Source organism: Gallinula chloropus (assembly GCF_964237585.1).
Source record: "Gallinula chloropus genome assembly, chromosome: Z".
Taxonomy (NCBI): Eukaryota; Metazoa; Chordata; class Aves; order Gruiformes; family Rallidae; genus Gallinula; species Gallinula chloropus.
Window position 1 is genome coordinate 63,075,732 of NC_140089.1, and position 20,690 is coordinate 63,096,421.

General features: G+C 44.2%; 1 protein-coding gene across 3 annotated transcripts in view; it reads left to right on the forward strand.

Annotated features, from left to right (window-relative positions):
- Window positions 1–279: 279 nt before the first annotated feature.
- IQGAP2 (IQ motif containing GTPase activating protein 2) overlaps window positions 280–20,690 on the forward strand; it is a gene marked incomplete at its 5' end in the record, with an annotated part of 129,988 nt that continues 109,577 nt past the window's right edge. For all 3 annotated transcript variants that reach the window (XM_084278644.1, XM_084278645.1, XM_084278646.1), the window contains one exon: window positions 280–325. In XM_084278644.1, the coding sequence (XP_084134770.1) occupies window positions 280–325 (46 nt within the window). The remainder of the gene's footprint in view (window positions 326–20,690) is intronic.

Sequence of the window (20,690 nt, forward strand, 5' to 3'; positions counted from 1 at the left end):
CTTTTTCTCCCCCCTCCCCCCTTTCCTTCCTTCCTTCCTTTTCCCCTTGTTCTTCTCCCCTCCCCAGCGCTCCGCACCGCACCCCGAGCCGCGCCGCACCCGGGGCACACGCGCCTCTCCCTGCCGGCGGCGCCCCGCGGCCCTGCGCGGATCCGCCCGGGGCGGGCTCGGCCCCGCGCGAGGCGGGCGCGGCGGCGAGCGGCAGCGAATCAGCGGGGCCCGGGCCGCGCTTAAGAAGGGCGGGCGGCAGCCGGCCCCATCCCTCCCGGCGGCGGCAGGATGTACCATGAGGAGCTGGCGTCCCTGCAGCGGCCTCGCTATGGCTGTAAGTAGGGTCGGGGGGCGCTCCGGGCCTTTTATTTTAGGTTCCCCTGGCCCGCGCTCTCGGTTGAGTATTAAACAGAGGGGTTGGAGGGGAAAATAAACCCCCTCCCGGCGCTCCGGCTCGTGTTCAGGCGAAGTGGCGGTGGGCTCCGGCGGGGTTTCGAGCAGGTTTCCCTGCGGCGAGGTTTTGTTCCGAAACTTTCTGAGCGGGCTACAGCCGCGGAGGTTCCGCGCTGCAGCGCGGGGGCTGCGGGTTAAGCGCCGGGGCTTTGGGGGTTTAACTTCGTTAGCGCGGCGTTACAGGTATCGCTTCGGCTCGTAACTGTGTAACTCGTGTCGTGGCTGCCGCTTCGGGCTGTAACTGTGTAACCTTTGGATTACAACGCCGGGATTTAGGGCTATGAAATGAAAGCTTTGCTTTATAATTTTATAACTTGGGCTTAGAAAGAACTTTGTAGCTCTAAATAATAACTGGGGCGAGGCGAGAAGCAGCGCAGGTGCCAGGCATCTCTTCAGGCAGGTTGCGTTTACTTCCCAAACCTGTATTTAAGAGCAGCACCGAAGCACCTTCCCTCTTGCTGCCTCCGGGCCCTCTCGGCGCCGTGCTGGGACCCCGCACCAGGCTCTGCTTTCTCCCGGTCCCTGCGGGCAGAGCCGGGCAAGCCCTTGGCTTTGCCGTCCCTCTAAGAAGCGCCTCTGATATTTCAAGGCGTTACAGAATAATGAGAACATGCAAATTACTTGCGGAGCTCGCTGCGAGCCTGGCATCCTGCGGTCTGGTGAACAGCTGCTGAGGTCTCAGCTCTCTTTAAAACCGGTTCTGAAACCTCTTTTTTATTTTTGAAAGAAATACACAGTCACTTGACAAGGTCGGGGTTCACCTCGTTTCCACCCACAGCAGACAGAGAAGTTGGTGCTTGGCAGTGAGACCTTCAGAGTGGTGGGCGATGTGCCCCACCGAGCGTTTTCCTCTGTTGATGCCTGTCAGCTGCAGCAGTCTGAGGAACCTGCCTGTAGATGTTGTTTTTCACTTGCTGTACCTGGGAGGTGTATCAGAGATTTCTGAAGGTGTGTTTACGGATGTCAGAACCAGTGGTGCTTTTTTTCTAGTGATTACTGCAGGTGTAGGCTGGGTCCCCATGCCAGCCTGTTAGCCAAGGTGTTTTGATTGTGAAGCCATCCTCCCAGGCATCTCTGCTTGATGTGCCATTGCCCATGTGGTAGAGCAGTCTTTGGCCAGTGTGCTGTGTGGTGCTTCGTGTGCTTGCCTGACGTGATGAAACTCCTCAAGCATGATGTGGTGTGCCCATCGAGCCCACAGCAACAGGGGCTTCCCTGTGCAGATCTGGTTTGGCTGGTATCAGCGCTTGTGAGTCAGGACATGTGGCACTTGCTGTCTGTCATCCAGTACGATATGGTCAAACATGAGGTTTTGCCTTTAAAGCCTGAGCTTTAAAGCACAGAGCTTGTCCTCTATGCCTTGGTCCCTGCCTCAGCACTGAGGATGACTGTACTATCATCTGATGCACGAAATATTTTAAGAATCTCAGGCCTTATTTACTGTGGGGAAAGAATGGCTGTGTTAAGGATGCTGAGTATAGTTTTGAAGGTATAGTCTGTCTTCTCGTTGGTTATGCTTTGCTATGGTAATTCAGAAGTGTTTTTTCCTGTGACTAGGAGGAAGTTGATGTTCTGAGTTATAGCTATGGTCCTGGTGCTCCTAACTGATGCTGCCTGCTTGCTCAGGCTCCAGCGGCTATTCTTCCATTCCCTTCAGTTGAGAGGCTGTGGCTGTACCACACTGCATCCTCTTTTATGCATGCAGGAACCACTGAGATAACATTCCTTTCAAAGGATTGGACAGAGTCCTCAAATATGCCAGGCCAATGCTAATATTTTTAAGAAAATATATCATGAACCTAAGAACAAACCATAGTTTGTCTGTAGTGATAGCACAAGTATGGATGCTTGTTTTGCTTTTTTAGCCTATGCCTGGAAAGTCAAATATGCTTTATTTACTTTTTTTCCTGCTGTTTTGGGATTAGGACAGAACCAGCATCTTAAAAAGCAAAAAAACTCAACCCAAAACAGAAAACTCAACATTATCTAATGTCTTATGAAGCCCATCATGAGTTTTATGTTCTCTGTAGGACTAAAACTGCACTTTGGATTGCTGACAAACAGATCCCTTTGCTGAACACCACATCTATGTTGAATTTCCTAGAAGAGTTAATAAGTTGTCCAAGTCAGGCTATCAAATTGCTAAGACTCCTTGCTTTAGCAGCCTGGTACTGTTTTAAACATTTAACTTCATCTGGACTTTTGACTTTGGCTTCAGGCTCCTGGCAGAGTTTGTGTGCTGCTCTGAGGAAGGTTATCATTTTACTATAACAATTCTCTGCTAGGAACTGTATGAACCGGTGTGTGGTTATCGGCAGCATTTCATTCTTGTAGCTAGAGAGGAAGACGTGACAAATCTTGGTTACCCCGTTGGACACCACTGGAGAAGTGTCCCTGAGCATAAGACCTTGTAGCACAAAGTGAGTAACTAGGAAGACCTATCTCTAACTAGGAAAACCTAGGTTTGCATTACGAGTTTTGCTAATCTAGTAACTCAAAAGATGCAAATCTAGGAAAAATTCTTGCAGCTGATCACTTTCATCTTTAAACTCAGAAAAAAAAAGAGGCTGAAGAGGAGGATCCATTTCTAGGTTAATGCTAGTTGAAGATAAACATGGTTCTTGGGATAAATGGGTGATGAGCACGCAATCTTTGTGTCTTCTCGTAGCCTGTTAGGGCTAAAGTCTTGTGATAGCTTGCTTTTTGGAAGGTGTCTCCTACTCTATACATGGTCAATTAGCTGAAGAAAAGATGTGAAAGAGATTTCTATTGGTACTCCACTGGGTCTTTCAGAGATTTGTGTCCAACACTAATTCAAATGAGATCATACAAGTGCAAGGAAGCAGCTTATACAGCAGAAACGGTGTTAACAGGCACACTGCAACTGAATTTACATAGCTGGTTTCCAGTCTGGCTACAGCTGTTGCCTGGTTTATTTCTCAATCCCAGCACAATCTGATGTTGAGGTTTACAGAACTGCAGAGAATTGGAACTTGTAATACAACTCAAGATACGAGCTGTTTTTACAATGAAAATGCTTGGTGCTGCTGACGATTACAAAGAGAATAAAGATATGTCATGAGTGTGTTTCACAGATTAAATGTGAAGTTTTGAACACAGGATGACAGAGAATCAGTCAGCGACATATCTTGGAGAATACCTTTTTTGTAACACTCTTAGGTCCTTTATAGCTAGTTCTCCCTGAAACCTGTGTATGGAAGCAAATACTTAAGTTTTTAAGAAATGGCTGAATGGCTTCACTGCACTTCCAGGAATGCAATAAAGCTACAGTGAGTGAGGTCATGAGTGTCTGGATTTGCAAAAGATTTCAGATGTTTCCATGTTCAGGGTTGCTAAATTAATGTATGCCCCAGGTCCCTGTATATGAGAGAAACTAGGTGCTTCAGCATCATCAGACATAGGAGCTGGAGACAACCAGCTAAAGAAGTCTTCATCTCCCCTGCTGAGGCTGGGCAGCCAGCTTCGCTGGGCATGGATGGGTAAATAAGGGAAAACTTGACTTTGGTCTCCAGTAATGAGGGCGTTGCTTGTATGTCTGGTCCTGGCTCTCAGGTCAGCTTCTGTTTGGCACTAGGAGGTAGCAGATGAGAAATAAGCAGCATGAAGCCTCATGAGTGAGAACTGCCCTGCTTGTGGAGACAGGCAGGACGAACTTAAAGTGAATTACAGCCTAAGGCTTTCTATGAAACTGCACCTAGCCTCTTCAGCAGGATGTGAAAGCTTGCAAACCACTGGCTTTTTTTGTAAAGCATTTAGCTTCAGAAACTATAAATTTGTCTGCACGTCTATTAGGCATGGAGAAACAAATGGCTATTTTTCAATTTGAGAGGGGGAGGAGAAAAAACTTTTGGTAAAAGTTCCATAGGATTTTTCTAAGTGAAAACAGATGGGTTTTTAAAGCTTTTTTTTTTTAAAAAAAGAAAAACCTTAACTGTATCCTATGCATATATATTCTTTAGGGTGTATGCTTTCTGCAGTACTTGTGGCTTATGAGAACGCTTTTTTTATTGATGGGTGTAATTTGGCAACTGAATACACTGTTTATCTCTTCCACTCTTTTGTAGGTTGCTAATAATTAAACCGCTGAATGAGAACTTGAAAAGTTTAACTGCTTTGTTTAACCAAGTGCACATAATTCATTTGGTAGGAGGGGTTCTCTGTGTGCTTTTTGTATAAAGCAGGCTCATCTCCCCTGAAGTCTCTTGGTAAAGAAAGGACGGAGCTATGTTACAGCATGCTTGAAGCTACTTGAACACTGTTGAAACAGGAAATATTAATATTGCACTGGAAACAGGATTTATAGCACATGTTAGTGTGCTAGATCAAGTCCAGTACTTGGGGCAGGGAATAGGAAGCATGCATGTTTGCGGTTTGCCTCCTCTGTTAAGCACTATTTCAGTTACCTAGTTGTTCTAGCTCCAGCTTTGCTTGATACTGTGGCTGATTCAAGCTGACTGTGATTTACTCAGAATAATATTACATATAATGTGGAAAAAAGAAATGCCTGGCAGTGATAAGCAGGACTGGATCATATTTCAGCAGTATGATAAGCGAGTGTGCTCTCCTGTGCTCGGCTCCTTGCAGGAAATGATTAACCTGATGTGTTTGCTTCACTTGTTCAGGCTACTTTGGCTTTTTTTTGGAGCATGTATCCTTGAACTGCCACATGTGGAATGAAAGAGCAGGTGCTGGAAAGGGAAGAAGTGGTGCCCACCCAGGCCTGAGGAGCATGGTTGGGGGTGGCAGGGGCTGGGTGACCCCATCCTGGGGAGGGGAGACAAGTGGGGAGGAGTGCCTGCTGTGGGCACCTTGTTTGCTAGTCCTTGATGAGCTGGGACACAAGTTGTGTCCTGGATGGCTCATTCATGGGTCAGCATTTCCTGTACTTGTGTTCCCTTTCAGAAAACCACAATGTCTTCTTCAGCTTGGTGACAGCTGGACTTTGATGAGGGTTGTCTGCAGAATGGGTACTCTCTTATTTTCACAGCTGGGGGGAGGAGGGGAGCTGCTGAGTGCCTGGCACAGGGGCAGATTTGTGCTGATGACCAGCACCTTACTCGTGGCACTGCCCCAGTTGTGTTTTGACAGCTGCTGTGACAGTGGCCAAAGAGACACCTCGGTCTGTGGTACTGATGGGCTCCTGGGGCAGGCAGTGCCTGCAGAATGCTCTGTGGTGGCCAGTGACCATAGTAGGTGTTGGGGTGGGCTGTGTGGCAGGAAAGGGAGGGGATTGGACCATGGTCCTCACATGGAGGTCTTTGGAGTGAAGAAAAGGGATGATTCGACTTAGAGATCAGCTTTCCTGCTGCCCATAGAGGTGGTGTTCATACAAACTGCGTGGCTCCTAGATAACTCTTGAAGTATATAAACAATTAGGCATTAGAAATCTGTAGTGGTGGTGAATCTCAGCGTTAAATTACTGATTTGTTCAAATGCGTATACACCAGCAAAGAACACTTACCTGGAGGACTTAAGTCAGTTCTTTTATTATCACTTATTGCCCAAGTTAAGAAGTTGGCCAGGTATAAATTCTTCAGAAGTCAGATTCAAGCAGCACCTTAGAGCTCTGACTCACAACTGCTGGTAAACCATTGTCAGCCCCTCAGGACCTGCTGCCCCAAGGCATGGTGCCTGCCCTGACTGCCAGCCAGCTTCCAAAGCTGGCAGAAGCTACCGTCCTCATCCTAGGTGCTTCTCTTGGCTTGGGTGTATCAGGCTAAGCAGCTTGCAGCTTTGGTGAAAGTGGGTGATGAAGGATGTGGTCTCTGCCAGTCATCCTCTGTGGACTCTAACCTGCTTCTTTCAAAGTGCAGTAAAAGCTCTCGTGACATCTAGCAAGGTATTTAAATTGATTGCTGCCAGGCTCCAAAGTCTGGGAAACATGTAGTCATGCATGCTACCCATCCTCTACTGACAGTTCCTCCTGAAAATAAGGGTATACTTCTGCAATTGTTCTTGATTTGTAAAGCTGCTCATTACACTGGTTTTTCAGGGTCTGAGCCTCCACCGCTTCTAGGTATGCAGCACCTATCTGGGGCAGTTGGAATGGGAAATGCCCAAACTCTGTATGACAGTGTGCTTCATTAGGGTAACTACTCTTTCACAGTGTTGTCATGTCAAACTGTAGGCTAGTAAATGTTTTACCTGTGTTTTTAAAGGGGCATTTCAAAGGTGTTCTGCAGAATCAGGTTCCCCAGACAGTCTAGTTAGAGGGAATAGAAGCATAGTAAAAAGCTTGAAAACTGCATGCAGGCTTGCTTTGCTGAAAACATGATCCTGTAGCTAGGCTCATCTTCTGAGAGATGTTGTTGGTTTTTACTGGTGTTCACTACAATGGGATCCCATCCCCCACCTTGCTGATGACTGTTGCAACTGGTGAGGCTTCAACAGCCTGAACTTGCTGAGGTACCTTCATCTGCTCTGTCAGGCTGCTGGGGCCTTTACCTCTTGCCAACGCTCATACACTTGCATGGACACCTAAGCTGTCAGGAAATTAATCTCCACTTGCAGAGATAATTTGCATTGCTGGATTTGCAGTCACTTCAGGTCTCTGCTGGGACTAGCTGCTGATCTCACAGCTGTGCCTGTTGGACCAAGGCAGGGGGAACTTTCTGGCCAGGTGGAGCTGTGGCAGCCAGAATTTAAATGTGATAAATTGCTCTGGAACAGCACCCTGAAGCTGTGGTTTTGTGTGTGCTTCCAGTCAGCTTTGCTGGTGGAAGAAGCATCCTTGACTCCTTCTACAGGATTATTTTTGGCTGGAGCAGGTCCCTGGTCTGGCTCGCAGCATGAACCCATAGGCAGCTCTGCCAACACCATGTAGTAGCTGGAGCAAGGATGAGCACAAGTGGTTGGGAGCATGGTCGGTCAGGTTGATTATGCTGTTTTACTGCCACACAGAGGTCTGGAAGTGTGTGTGCGTGCAGTGGGGCAGCAATATGTGTGGGCAGCATGCAAATGTGGATGGGGACATGTGGCCAGGAGCACCATGCACCACTGGTCTCCCTGCTGCTGCCTCAGCTGCAGTGCTGCTGCCACCCTGGCAGGGCTGGGGCTGCTCTCAGCTCTCTGTATTCTCAAGGGGTTGAGCTGGAAGTGTTTCTTGAGGGGAATTTTGTGTCTAACACTGTAGTTTCATGAAGGTGTGTCAGTAAAGTCATGGCAGTGTTTGCTGGGCAATGCCACAATGATAAGAAAACTGTAAGGAACTGTCTAAATACCACACTACTTGAACAAGAAAGAAAAACAAATGCTTTTTGTTCACAAAGTAAGACTCAAGATGCTTTTACAAGCTTTTTCTGTTGCTAAAATTACTCTTGCCTTGCAGGGCCTCAAAGCTGTAGGGAAGAGATGTTACTTGATGCATGTGTTGTTTATCTCCTTGAGTTTTTTAGTTTTTTGAGCCCCACTGATTTACCCAATGACTATCTGGTTGGCCTCTGTTAAGTGGTAAAGAAGTCTTAAATTCCACATGTTGTCAATACCATATATCAGAATAAATAATGCATTGAAATACCAGTATGGGTGCATGGCAGTGTAACTGAAAAGGAACCTGTTATCTTTAGAAGAATCTGGCACAGATCTTTTACCAAGGAAAAATGGTCAGCTGTTTTTACAAAACCAGGCACGTGGTAAGCATGATTTCATGACATCCAAGCTCAGAAGCTGTTTTGAAAACTGCTTTTCAGGGCACAGCGGAGCACAGACTTCCTTCACTGTCACTTAGTGGAGCCTGGGGGATGAACTAGCCTTGGCTTGGCATTTGAAGTTGCATGGTAGCTGACTGCCACTGAAGTTGGATAGACAGCTTACCTGTGAGGGTTGAATGTGATTGCCTGCCACTTCGAATTTATATCACTGTGTTAGAATGGGCCAGAAAGCACACAGCTTTTATCACATGTAAAACAAGCTCTTTGTGTGTGCTCTGATTTTATCTTTACGTAGATCATGAGAAGTAAGACCACATGGTTTTGCTGCAGACTTCGCTGATCTGAGTTATTTTAGGACAAAATGAATCAACTTTCTTAGTATTGTGTGTAGCAACAGGCAAAACAAGGGCTGGTGCTTCCTATAACACTGAACCATGGCAATAACATTTGGTAGTTTCCCCTTTTTTTCCATACCTCAACAAAATTAAGCAGCTCCATAAATGTTTACAGGAGTTTCTGATAAAAATGGAGGTGGATTTCTGTAACATTCCTGTGTATCCTTTTTCCTAAAGCTATGGTGGGAGGGTGCTGACTGGGAGGCTGCTTTTGTCCTGGCTGCAAAAGTTGCCCACTGACAGGCTTATCTGGACTCTACAAAAGGATGAAGAAATGACTAGTTAAGCTTTTTGGGCTCCTAGTGCAGACCAATTCTGCTACTGCTATATCTTCCTAGGTACATTTGAGATGCAATATTATATCTGAGCAAGTTATTTCAGTTTAATTTCCTCAAGTTCCAAAGTATGGACTCTCTTGGAAGCTGACCATTTGCATGAACAGTTACCAATTAGGTTGACACATTTTACTTGTGCGCACTTTTGACAGCCCTTAGTGCACAGGCCAGGAGAAGCAGAAATGCTGTTGATGAGCAAGGCTTGTGGCACTGGGGCTCTCCAGAAACAGGTCCTGTACAGAATAGTATTGCAGAGACTTACCTGGGCAAGATGCTGCTGATGGAGTGGCTATGTTTTCAGGCTGCTCTGCTCCCTGCAGCAGCTGGAAACACCTTATTACAATGAGTCTGACCATAGAGTGTGTGCTAGAAACCAGAGCAAACTTGGAGGAAGAACCATTACAAGTCCCAGTAAAAGTCTTGAGTTTAAGTAGTTTTGCAACAAAGGAAACAGACTGCAGCTACACAGAAAAAAAAAAAATCATTTGAGTTGAGCATGTGAGTTTCCTTGTTGGGTAGAGACTTCAAAACTTGCAAACACACAGCTAAATTTGATGTTTGGTTTATGCATGTTGGCTCCATATGGTTCCCATAGCAGCGATCGAAAGCTAGTTATACTTCCTTTATTTCAGTGGTCTTGGTATTGCTATTTCAAGCAGTGCTTTATTTGTGGTGTTTCCACATTGCTTCTGACATGCTCCTGATAATTTAATCACGAATGATACTTAGCATTGTCACTTCAGTGCTTTCATCAGTGGAAATGGGCTCAAGGCAGTGAAGAGGCTGTTCTGTGGTCATCACTTGCTGTATTAATTCAAACTTTACTTTTTGGGGTGGGCTATGGAGTAGACAAGCAAGTAAACTGAAAAACTAAGTTCTTAAACATGAGATTGATGAAGTTTTGTGTCAGTTTTAAGAAAATATGAATTTAAAAGAAGTAACAATTGCACTTCAGAGCTTGAGTGATTTGGATGAGAATTTATCTTCTGACTGCAGATGTCAGTCACTTGTTCCTGAGATGGAAGTACTTACTGATAAGTTATGAGAAACATCTGTCTCCATATCTGATGATTTTGCAGTGATATGTACAATGGTAGATGTGTCCCTGTCACTGAGAGCAGTTTTGAATCTTTCTTCCGGATGCACTGAGTGAAGGGTGGGGTTTTGTCTGCTCTTTTCAAACCTTGCTCAAAGGTCTGATTACACTGAAATCTTCTGTGCTTTTGTTCTCTCCTATGGTTATAAGGCTACTGATGAAGGAAAAATAATTCTTATTAATGGGTATTTATGTAAATGAGAAATAAGGGCCAGAGTTGTCCAGAAGGAGTGTGGGCAGTTGGCACACAAGCAACATCTGCCTGCCTGTGTGGTATGCTCCTAAAGTGACCTAGCAGGGAGTGCTGGGAGGAGGTTAACCTGGAGTCAGTGGTGCCAGCTTCATTAACTCTGCAAGCACTTGCTTGCCTACTGTGGAGTGGAGGCAGCCAAGTAGGTGTCAAGTGACAACTGAGGTCACTGGTGACCCGGGATTGCCTCTGAACTGGTTACTTGCATGGATACACCAAATCTGCTGCCTTCTTCCAAGAATGGATGATTTCACCCATGAAGCAGGACCAAAGAGAGTGCATATGTATTCCCTGTGCCTTTCTGCACCTCTGTGGACCAGCATAGTTGCCAAAGGCGAGAGGGTTGATGATGATATTCTAGCTTGTGAGCCTGATACTGCACCTTTTTCTTGTGGTTCCTGCTTCTGCTAGGCCATCTTGGCTGCAGAAACAGCTGCTGTGGGCACACCACTTCTGGGAATTGTCACAAGCAGCTCAGCTGCCTTCCCAGGGGAGGCAGTAATGTTCAAGGCAGGCCAGGTAATGCCAGGGCTCTCTTTGGTTTCTGTCTCTGAGTGCCCAGAGGTCCTACTCATCACCTAAACATACCATATTTATATTGTGATGTTCAGCATCATGCAGCGTTTCTTCATGTTCTTGTGAATTTTAAGCCTTTCCTGTATTAAAACGTTTAACATCTCATTCTATGGCTCTGTAGATGCAAATTAAGTTTTCAGGTGTATTATCCCAAATGCTTATGGGTTTTTTTTCTCCCCACTATAAATAAGAAAAAAGCCATTGTGCTTGTAAATCGAAGAATTTGAATTAAGAACTTCAAATATATTTTGACTGTAAAAAATTTAGGAATGAAAAGCAAGGCAGTCAGGAGGGAATGTATTCTACAAGTCTGAGGCTGAAGCTGCAAACCTCATGGCATACATTTGTTTTTTATTCACATGCTTGTGTGAAGGAAAAATGTGCTGCAACACTTCAGGTGTCTTGGGGAGCTTCTTTCAGGGAGTGGAGGGAATGAAGTAGATCACCTGTTTGGACCTTGGTAGAAGGACTCTGAAACAGTTTGGGTGAGAAAGGAACAGGAGATACGGACTTCAAAGGAAGAGTTAAGACCAGATGTCAGGGTGTAGGGTTTCTACACTGCATCTGAGGACCTCTTCTAGAGGTGTCTTTCTGTCCTCCTGAGACTCTTGGTAGCCCTTGTCTGAATTACACAGTGGCACTCTGACACAACTTTCTCCTAGCATTCTCTTTTGTCTTTCACTTCAGTGTTTCTTTCTGTTCTATAAGCTACACCTTACCATGTTTCTTCCAGCTGGTTATTGTACTGTGAGTTTGCTGTTAGGAAGCTTTTTGATCTCAGCCTCCCAGTGATCTGAATATTGAATCCATTTGGCAATCGTTTCCTCACAGAATATTGTATTGGACATTTTTCAGGAGCTGAGGCATGCTTCCCTTTCCCATCTACTCCTGTCCCTGTTTTTTATTGTCTACTTCCTTTAGCACAGGCAAGAGTAGCCCCTCCATAACCAACCTCCAGGCAGTAGGGGTTTAATAAAAGTGTACCTATAAATCACTCTTCTGGCCTCAGACTGTATTGCAGATGAGTTTTCTGGCACTTTCAAGACTAAATAAGAACTTGTCAAGGTTCTGATCTAGCAAAAAGTCCTGTGCAGTATTTGCAGGGGATTACCTCAGTTGGTTACTTTTCAAATGACCATCAGTCTCGTCAATTTCTACCAAAGATGACAGTAACCAAAAATCTTAGTGCTGTGCTCTTCTTGCTGGACTTCAGCTAGTTTGTTTTTTGGCAAAGCATCCACAGCTCATGTCAGGCATGTTTAGCTGCTTCAGTCCCTAGGGCCCTTCTTTGCCATAGTACTCAAACTTCGTTTTGGTCCTGTGTGCTGGCTAAGATGTCTCAAACAACTGAATCTGGGTGTTCTTAGCTGCTGTTTGCACAGCAGAGCGTCTAAACTGGCAGCAGTTGGAGTGCGGCAGAACTGTGGGTCAGCATCAACATGTGTGAACAGATGAAGGGTGGACAAACTTGAATTTGTTTCCTGCTGCTACTGTGGTGAGTTCAGTCTGCACCCTGCCCTTCCTCCCAGTTGCATATAGGTCTCTTTTTCCTGTTCTTCTACTCAGCTTCTGCAGTATAGTTTTCTCCCCCTTACTTGATCCACAAGTGTGTATGGGTGGAGTTGTGGCCATAGGTGTTGGTGGTGTGGCTGTGTATAACAGAAGTTGCCTTTGGGGTTCAGCAGAAGACTGCAGGCAGGTTTTCTTCTGCTGTTAACTTGTGCCTCTGCTTCCAGCTTATTGCATAAGGCTAAATATCTGTCGTGTGAGCTTTTCACCCTTTTTTGGGATAATCTCCAAAATACTTCACCCTTCACAAGTCACTTGTCCTTTTATGTAGGCATGTGTATACATTTCAGTTATTGATATACCTGCAATTCTTTCCAGAGGAAAGAGAAATATAAACTTTCTAGTGCTAGAAGTAAATTTGATGGTGTTTGTAGGCCAGAGCCTTAACATTTATCTTCTGATTAAACCCAATTGTAGGGTTGATACTGAGGCATGCTGTAGATGCTAATGTTTTCCAGTCTCTAATGGCTGAGTAGTGTCTTTTACTAGCCTGGCAATATTAAATCACCCTTTTTATTTCATTTACATTCTGCTTGTGTGAAGTTGAACTGAGGTCACGGTAGGTAAAACATAAGAAAATGGAATCCATATGGTAAAATTTTGGCTCTTTTATATTGAGGATTGTTAATATATATTGCTAATAAAACCCAAACAGGTTAAAGTAATTTCAGTGAAATTGGAGCAAATGGCAAATGTGTCAAAATACATGGAATTCAAATTACAAGCTCTCTATTTAAAAAAAAAAAATCAGTGAATATATAAAACTGACAGAGGAACCTTTCACACTTCGCTATTTGCTTCCTCATGAATTAACCTCTGGAGAAGGAAAGCCTGTTGGAAGTTCCTGCTGGAATGTGCAATATTTTCTTTCAATGCCTCGAGTCTCCAGTGATGTGCTAATCATAGACCAACCAGCCTTTAAAAAAAAGAATTGCTTTTTTGAAAGCTCACATGAATTATGTCACTGGCTGTAAGTGTGTGGCAACTAAGCCAACCTTCCAACAGGACCAAATTACCAGTGCAGCCTTTTCCAAACTGACTTCAAGCTGGGCCATGTTAATGGCTTTTGGACTGGACAAGTGGCAATAGGATGGCCTGTGAGGGGAAAGAAATAACTTGTAATTGGTGTACCCAGCCTCTTCAGGATCAATCAACCTGAGTGCTTCCTTATACTTGTAGCTTTGTCAGGAACACAGGCTGAGGGGTTATTAGCAAGGAGTTTTAAGGACAACTGGGTAGTTCATAGAAAAAGACCTGGAGTTTAAAGGTGTTCTTTGACCACCTGTATCTCGGGGAAACCTGTTGTACCTTGAGGTGACTAGCTAGGGAATTATGCAAAGACAAACGGTTACAGTTTTATTAAGGAGTTGTGGAAAGTGTTGCTGGAGACCGTGAGACTGGCAGTTAAATGTAGGTGGAAGTAGTTGGGCAATAGGCTGGCAAATTGCATTTCATGTTTGTAATTGTCGATGGCAACATTGGAAGATAACTGAAATTGTTTGGAGTTGGATTTTCATATACTTCCTTCAACTCCATTACTCTGACTCCCTGTTTTTCCAATTATATGGAAAAATTACACTGAAGTTAAAATAAAATGAAGCATGTTATTTTTCCACACAATTTAAAAGACCCTACTAGAAAAGAGATGCCTGGCTCTCTGGTATCATTACACCATAAGGTAATGTCAGAACTACTTAATGTCTCTTAAAGTATTGACAAAAGTCTCATTTGATGGTACTGTAGAAAGCCTGAGGTTTAAAAGTAGAGTAAAGGATGTACATACCTGTAAGCAGAAAAACGAATGTAAGTGTTCTGGCAGCACATGTGGTTCCTTGCTGAATGCCAAAGCTTTCTAAAGTCTGTGTGGTTAAAAGAGTTTTTCTAAACTTTGTGGGAATTCTTGTGTCGAGGCACATCTGAAGTCCTACAGCCTTCTGTAAGTGTTGGCATGTGACAGACTAAAATCAAGCAGTTTTGACTTGATAAGCTCTAAGAGTATAGGCTGTAGAGTATAGGGAAGTAGTTCAATATTTGAAAGGTTTGAAAAATGCCATATTGAAGAGCCTCATTATTTAACAAAGTCTATTGGTCTACTATCTCAAGTGAATCTGCCCTCCAAGTTCACAGCTGATGTAAAATTTGGAGTTCTTGCAGCATCTGCCTTTGTCCAGAACCTTTGGAGTGAATGTTCAGGGAATGCACTGAATTCTCTTGACTAGAACACTAGAAAATCACTTGGACCATGGGGTTTTATTGTTGTGGGACATGTGCTAGCTGCTTGTGCCTGCGCTCTTTGACAGAAGTCTATAGAAAGCTGCTTTGATCGCAGCCTTAAACATTTACTCCAAAAATAAATCTCTTCCAGCGTAACAATAGACTTGTAGGTACTCGCTACCTTGAACATATAACCTGTAATAGGTTTGGTGCTGTAAAGCCATTTTTTTCTGAGCCTATTGAATTATCTCTGTTCACACAGTTAAGGCTGGCATATTTTCTTCTGCATATTTGGTGAACTGTTAGATGCCTGTGTATCGATCCTGGAAGTGGAGGCTCAAGAAGGAGCTCATGCCTCTGTAGCTTTTAGCAGTGTTTTTCTGATTATATTTGTACATGTAATCCTGTCAACGTATTTTCCAGTTGCCTGGCAGTGCTGTAAGCTCCTGCCTCACTGCAGCAAGAGCAGCTCAGGTAGCAGCATCACCAGCTCAGACCTGCTCCAGTTACAGGACTTGCCTGCTGCTGCCTTTCTACAGCAGCAGCAGCACCTGAATTGCAAACATAGGAGTGACCACGGAGCTGAACTGCCCTGGGCAGACACTCCTGGGGTGCTGGGTACCTGAAAGCACAAATTTTACTAGGAATAAAAAGATGGTGCTAAAATTATTTTGACACTGGACAAAATACTTACATGTGCATGTATAACATCAGGTTTTAAATGACCCTGACAATATAAAGGGCAACCAGCTTTTCCTGGAAACTACGGAAGTGTGGTGGCAAATACTTCATGTTTGCAGCTCGTCTCACGGTAGGCACAGACACAGATGTGGTGCTGCTTAGAGACTGTTGTATGGGACTCTGACTTCACCAGGGCTAGCTGTGGCAAGCAAAGTGTGGGGATGGGCTTGGGTTTAGGAGGCAGGAAGGGGTGTGGGGGGGTGGTGGAACAGGCTGAATTTGCAGAATGACTCACCAGTGGACTGCAGCACAGCCTTGCCTTGCCTGCTACACAGCCAGGATGGCACACAGCTGGGACTGCTGAATGTGGTTCAGCTGATGTTTAATATAAGTGCTTTAAAAATCTTTTATTCCAGCATCTTACAGCATTTGCTCATATAGCTCTTTTCCATCAATTCTGATTTTACAATTTATTTTCTGTCACCCTAACAGCATTCTGTCTGCCATCCTCTGTTACGTCCTGTGTATTGAGCTTCTCTTTGTTGTGCCAAAAGAGCTGCCCTACTCCCTCACGTCTCGCTTTCCATGGGAAAAAGTTTCTGGCGGCAGGAAATTGAGGGGGATTGGCTCTGGGAAATAAAAGCCTCTGTTCCTTTCTTTGCCTTCTTCAGTATAAAAAGTCTTTTGGTACAGCTGTAGCAAACCCCTTATTAAAGGGTCTGCCTGCTAGAAGCCACGTGCTGTTCCTGAACTCTTGTGGATAGTCATACATCTCAGTGTGAATGAATGACTGGGAAACCTTAAATGCTTCTGTAGGTTTTGCAGGGTCTTTTTACCGCCTCAGATTTTTTAAGATAACAAACTATCAGACGGGGAATTGTTATCCCTGAATAATTTAGAATTATGCCTTGTAAATGTTCCAGAAATGAAAACAAATATTAGTTTCCCTTGCGTGTTCTTTGATTACATACTGTAGTAGTTTTGAGCTTAGCTAAATGTAAAACAAATATAGTCCATAGGTTTATTTGAAAACTGTTGTAAATTAGACCTGTAAAATATCTCTTATTTAATACTATTTGAAGTATAAACATACTAGTGGGAGAGATCCGGTAAACTCAGTGTTGATATGGATTATCTCTGCCCCTGGGACCTCCAAAATACTTGCCGTGGTTGTGATAAGAGGGCTAATTCTGAACTTGGGCAGCTTTTACACAGCCAATACTTGTTCTTAAAATTCCTATGTAAACTGAGCATGTTTTACATGAACCTAAAGTTCTGTATCTCTCTTCGGATTGTTAGTAAGGCCATGGCTACAATGGCTCTTGCACATCTAGGCTGATTACTAGTTTCAGTAATTATCTTGCAGCTGCAGAAGTGGTGGACCTATTTCTGAAAGCTTACTCAAATCCAGAAGGATGGAATAATTTTCTGCTAATGCTGACTCAGACACAGTAAATGCTGCTTGTGCCACGTTGACTGTAGGCACATGGAGCACCTTGGCGTGTACTGGCAACTTGGAGCTTCAAGGATTTGTCAAACTGGAACAGCCATCTTGGATCAGGGTACATCAGAAAGATGAGTTTTTTGCAATCCATAACCAAACCCTAAACATCCTCTAATCCTAGTTACTGCCTTGCCTGCTTCTGTGACAGTTGTACATAGGGACAAGTATTTCAGACAAAGATGAGGGTGGATGTAAGGCTGATGAAGTCTCTCAACTTCTGAATTCTTCCTGGTATAGACTCATTTTTGAGAAATACGTAGAATGAGAATATATAGGAAGTTGCTAGTAAAATGTGACTTTATTTCCATTTAATCAATTGCACGAAGGATTTACTTAGATAATTGTTGCATCATACTGAATGCTAATCTGTTCTTGTATTTGTTCAAAATTAGGTGTGGCAAGTTAAGCTGTAGAACTGCACATTGCTCTATGCAGTGCTTCATACACTCTTCCTTTAGTGTTTTTCCATGAAGGAATATCTATAATGAGGGAACTTGTCTTAGCACACAGGCTTCGTATGTATTGACTGTTGGCTAACAGGGTGGCGGTTTGAAAAAGGATTGAAACTGAGTTTTATAGGCTAGCTATGCTGGCATTTTTATTAGCTCTTGGTAGTATTCCAGCAATACCAAATATTGCCTCAAAGGGAAAAATACTTTTTAACATCCTTCACAACTGATGAACTGAATCACAACATGCTATTTAGATGCCTTTTTTCCTCTGCATAGCTTGTGGATTGTGCATGTGCTTTGTTTTGTGGTGTGTGGATCTTTTCAGCTGTTAAGTTTTGTGTCTGCCTGGACCCTGCTTGGTTTTGCTAGTGGGCTGGAGGTTTTCTGGTGAAGTCCAGCCTTGCTTACTCTGCCAGTAACATCCTTTATCACAGCACTCTTTCCTTGTGTTGAGCGCTATCAAGAAGTTACTGATAAAAAACAGTAGAAATGTTTATTCTTTCATCAGTCTTCCTGGTCTTCTAATGCTTGCCCCGTTAGGCAGAAAGGACTGAGATTTGTCTTTCACCTGAGCTCATTTGTATGTTGAACTTGGTGTGACTGGATTGATGGATGCATTCATTGGGTGTTTGTCTGAATTTATGGAAAGCTATATGCAGGACTCTAGTCAGGGGCAGAAACCTTTGCCAAAATACATTATTGCAGACTAGACTTTAAGGGTCCAAATTTTCAAAGTAGTTTCCTCTAGCTCAGTCCTGGAGCCACCTCTATCCTGCAGGTTGTCACTGGTGTTTCTAAAAATGTCTGTAACCACTTATTTGATGTGATGGCACACTTGCTTTGAAGCCAGTGTGAGCTGGAGGGGGGAAAGCATCTAATCAGTCTTATCAGAAGCCAGTGTTGCAAGAGACTGTTACCAGCATAAGTACTCTAGGTGTTGGCACTCCCTGTGTTCTGCCTTTTTGGTGCTCAGATATTCAGCACAGAAACAGGCACTTATGCCCTGGCAGGAAAGAAGTCTGATTTCCTACCTGTGAGCTGCTGATACAGTATCTTTTCTAGAAACCATCAGTGTCTACAAAGTACTTGTTCTTGCCTCTTGCCCTTTTACTGTACTGGAAGGTTTCCTAAGCAGAACTACAGTCCCACAGTGTTTGTCAGTGCCTTCATCTACTTTCTGAATCAATCTTTGCAAATAACTTCAGTGAGAGATTTGAGGCTGCTTGATCTGGGATCTCCTTGTTGAGGATGGGAGGGACCTGTGGATGTGTAGATCCAGGACTAGATTGTAAAGCATTAGTGTTAGTCAGGTAAACACCTAGACTGATGCTTATCAAATGGGTAGTGTGGTTTTCTTACTCCTACTACTTTCAGACAACCTGCCTTTTGTACTGCTTTGCTATGGCTGTGGTGAGGTGTGTTTGGAGGGCAGGAGTAAAAGGAGGATGAATAAGCTAAGAGGAGACAGGACATGGGTGTTGATGGTATTGGTCAATACTAGACCGTCTCATCCTGGCTGATGGGCCATAGCCTGCTAGGATGGTCATCTGAGATTCTCTGATGGCACTTACCTTCATCTGTGGGGCTTTCATTGCTGAGTAGGAGCTATGGTCTTTGAAAAGTGGACCTAGAGATCAGTGTCCCTTGGTGAAGTGATATATATTAAATTTTAGCATGGTGGCTCATCAACTCTCTCTCGCTCTGGGCAGCCCTCTGCAGCAGAGGAGCTATGTCAGAGTGGGAGCAGCCTGGATGTGCTGACAGTGGCATGGGTAAGAGCAGGCTCTGTGGCTAGTTTGTAAGGCTGAATGCTTTACCCACCAGCATCTCATGTTTGCCTCCAAACAAATGTTTTGGTTCACAGCAAATTATGACCTCACTACAGTATCTTAACTCAATTTAGATTGTCACAGTTACTGAAGCTGCCAGACTTAAAAAGGACTTGGGGCAGGACAGGAATTTGTTTTGCTAGTGTATGAAACTTCTAAGTAATTAAGAAGAGCTACCTTAAAAGCTGAGGAAGATGAGAGATAGTAATGCTTGTAGTGATTAAAATGGAAACTACAAAGATTAAAGCAGCTGTATGATACATTAACAAATGTATGGCAACATCAGTCCAAAATGTGGCCAATCAATCTCATCTCTTGTGTTCTCTGTAAATGTGGGATCACTTCTGTGGTGTTTGCTTTTTGAAGTACAGCCTTCAGTGTATGCATGTACTTGTAAAGTCCAAGCTTCTTCATTATAGTGCCTCTTACTTGAGTTGCCTGTATCACTGCTAGAAGGTGTTCGCTCACTAAATGAGGCAGCTGCATCAGGAAAACACTGAAAACCGGCTTGTGGCAGTTGAACTGACAGAACATCTCACAGTGCATTTCAGGAGGCAAAGGGCCATTGCGGGTGGCTTTGACCAAGGATGTTGTGATGTTCTTGGCTAAGTGGTTTGTGGGCTGCTGCGGAAAGCAGCTGGGCCAGCCCTCTGTTTCCGCCCCCTCCTTTCAGCTTGCATTAGTGTGTACACAGGTGCACAGCAGCTCAGATCAGGGACCTGATCTTCCTAGAACTGGGGTCTTTTCATAGTTGTCAATTATTGACAAGGGTTGTCCCTCATTCTGGTTGACCAACATGGCCACAGGATTCCTATCTCTGACATAAGAGGTGACAGGCACGCATGTTTAAAACACCAGGGAGGGCTGAGCCAGCGCTTTTGGCAGCTGCTAACACAAATGGGATGTCATTTTGGTAATCGGTCTCTGTTGAAGGCTGTTTCCAAAAGCCATGTGAGCATGCTGTTATTGAAATCTGTGTGCACTACTGTATGGTCCTTCAGGTTTATTGCCATTCTTCCAAATGTTTTTAGCAGATTTGTTCAGAAGCCTTCTATACCAAGCAGAGAAAGGAACACCAGCTATGGGGTAGAGGTCATCAGGGTTGTTTGCAGCTGGAGATGTGCACAGCTGTCTTTAACAGGCTGGGAGAGTGCTTTTATGGGAGATGTGTTTTGGGCAGTAAGTAGGGGTGTGAATACTAAAGCTTGTTCATTTGATTACAGCACTCATTATCCCTATTAGCATGAGGCAGCTCAGTCTGTGGCAGTCTTACAGGTTTCTGAACCTGCAGGAGGTTCCCAAGTTGCCCCTGAGATGTTTGCAGTGCCTTTTAACTCTACTGCAGAGGCTCTACCTAGCATGGGGCTGCTCTGTCCACTACTTGTTTGGAGCAGTCCTCAAACTCTTCTGAGGATGTGTAAGCTAGAACTTTGCCCTTTTTGCGTTTTGGGGATGGGATGGAGCACTCAAGCACATGGGGCTGAGGCTAAAAGTCAAAGAGCAATTCCATGCTTGGTTTTGAAGCAGTGAAAAATGAGGATTTCTCTGCACACAGAACTGCGTCTTATTGATGATGTAAATATCTTTGTGCACCATGCTATAAAAAGGCCTCTTTTGAGAAGGAGGGGGCTGATTGTTCTAATTTATCTTCTGCAGTAATTTGCCTTATTTATCA